Raw genomic sequence first — 1,504 nt, 5'->3', positions numbered from 1 at the left:
AAGACCCAGTGAATTTTCATTTCAGTAAATGCCATTACACCACTGACATGAAAGTCCACAACCCTTTCTTTTAAACCATTTTAAATTTCAAAACAAGAAGGAAAGAATTCAAACAGAAATGAAGAAAAGAAGATTAAATTTTCTGACTGAAATTCATTGTTTTTTATTATCGTGATTCACCTATAATTTAAGTTAATCAACTCAACAGGCTAAAATTATTGGCTTTAACATAGAAGTGCTTCCACATGGAAATATCTAAGGACAAAAATAAAATGATAATAGCCCAGTAAGTTTATTTTGCTTCCATAAAAAGAACATTTCTTATCACTGCAGAAACCTGACCAGGCTTCAGATACCGACTCTTCAGTTTTGACATAGCTGCTTTCATTTCCTTGTTCCTTAGAGTATAGATAACTGGGTTTAAAATAGGAGTAAAGATGGTGTAGAATACAGCAAGCACTTTGTCAACTGAATAATCACTGAAGGGCCACACATAGATGAAAATGCACGGTCCAAAGAACAATGTGACCACAGTGATGTGAGCAGTGAGTGTGGAGCAGGCCTTTGCCATGCTGACCGAGGAGCGACTCCTGACTGTAATGAGTATCACAGTGTAGGAGAAAACCAGGAGGAGAAAGGAACTCAAAGAAAGAAAGCCACTGTCTGCAACTATTAGTAAACTGACAACATAAGTATCTATGCAGGCTAGCTTGGTCACTAGAGGGAGGTCACAGAAAAAGCTGTCAACCTGATTAGGACCACAAAAAGGCAAGTTAACAGTGAATGCCAACTGACTGGTAGTGTGGATGAAGCCCACACACCAGGATATGATGACGAGAATAATACATACATGGTGGCTCATGATTGTCATGTAGTGGAGGGGCTTGCATATTGCAACATAGCAGTCATAGGCCATGGACACAAGAAGTACCATTTCACTGCCAGTAAAGAGGTGAACAAAAAAAATTTGAGCAAGACAGGCATCAAAAGAAATAGTCTTTTGGTCAACCAGTAAGTCAGCAATCATTTTGGGGGTAGCAAAAGAGGCTACACATACATCTATGAAGGAGAGGTTTGCAAGCAGAAAGTACATGGGGGTGTGAAGGCGGGAATCTGAGGCCACAGTCAGGATGATGAAAAAGTTTCCCAGCACTATTGCCAGGTAGAGTAGTGAGAATATGAGAAATAAAAAAGGTTGAAGTTCCTTGGAACTGGAGAGTCCCAGCAACACAAACTCAGTCACCTGAGAATTGTTTGTCTCATTCATTGACTTTAAAAGAAACTTATCTTTAGGTACCTGAATAGGAGAGAAATAGATATCAATCAATGATGTGAGTGTGTTTTGCTTTTCTAATTATACTTCAGGCTACTAATTCCTGTCTTTATTTATGCACATGGGTTTTCTAAGGTTATTACAAGTTACATAGATAATATGATAGAATGCTGTATGACTTTTATTACATAAAGTTCAAAAACAGGCACAGATATAGATGGTGTTGGTGTG

The 1,504-nt window shown here is 38.2% G+C and overlaps 1 protein-coding gene across 1 annotated transcript; it reads right to left on the bottom strand.

Moving 5' to 3' along the window:
• Positions 1-292: 292 nt before the first annotated feature.
• LOC109681044 (olfactory receptor 4K15) lies at positions 293-1,267 on the bottom strand. The gene has a single exon (XM_020155631.2). It carries the CDS (start codon positions 1,265-1,267, stop codon positions 293-295), a length of 975 nt encoding a protein of 324 aa, XP_020011220.1.
• Positions 1,268-1,504: the final 237 nt, after the last annotated feature.

Source organism: Castor canadensis, chromosome 3 (genome assembly GCF_047511655.1).
Source record: "Castor canadensis chromosome 3, mCasCan1.hap1v2, whole genome shotgun sequence".
Classification (NCBI taxonomy): domain Eukaryota; kingdom Metazoa; phylum Chordata; class Mammalia; order Rodentia; family Castoridae; genus Castor; species Castor canadensis.
The sequence above is the reverse complement of the archived record's forward strand: the minus strand, read 5'-3'. Positions and strand labels throughout refer to the sequence as shown.

Bases quoted from the DNA above. Each gene is read 5' to 3' on its own strand.
- LOC109681044 (XM_020155631.2), bottom strand. From the start codon at position 1,267: ATGAATGAGACAAACAATTCTCAGGTGACTGAGTTTGTGTTGCTGGGA.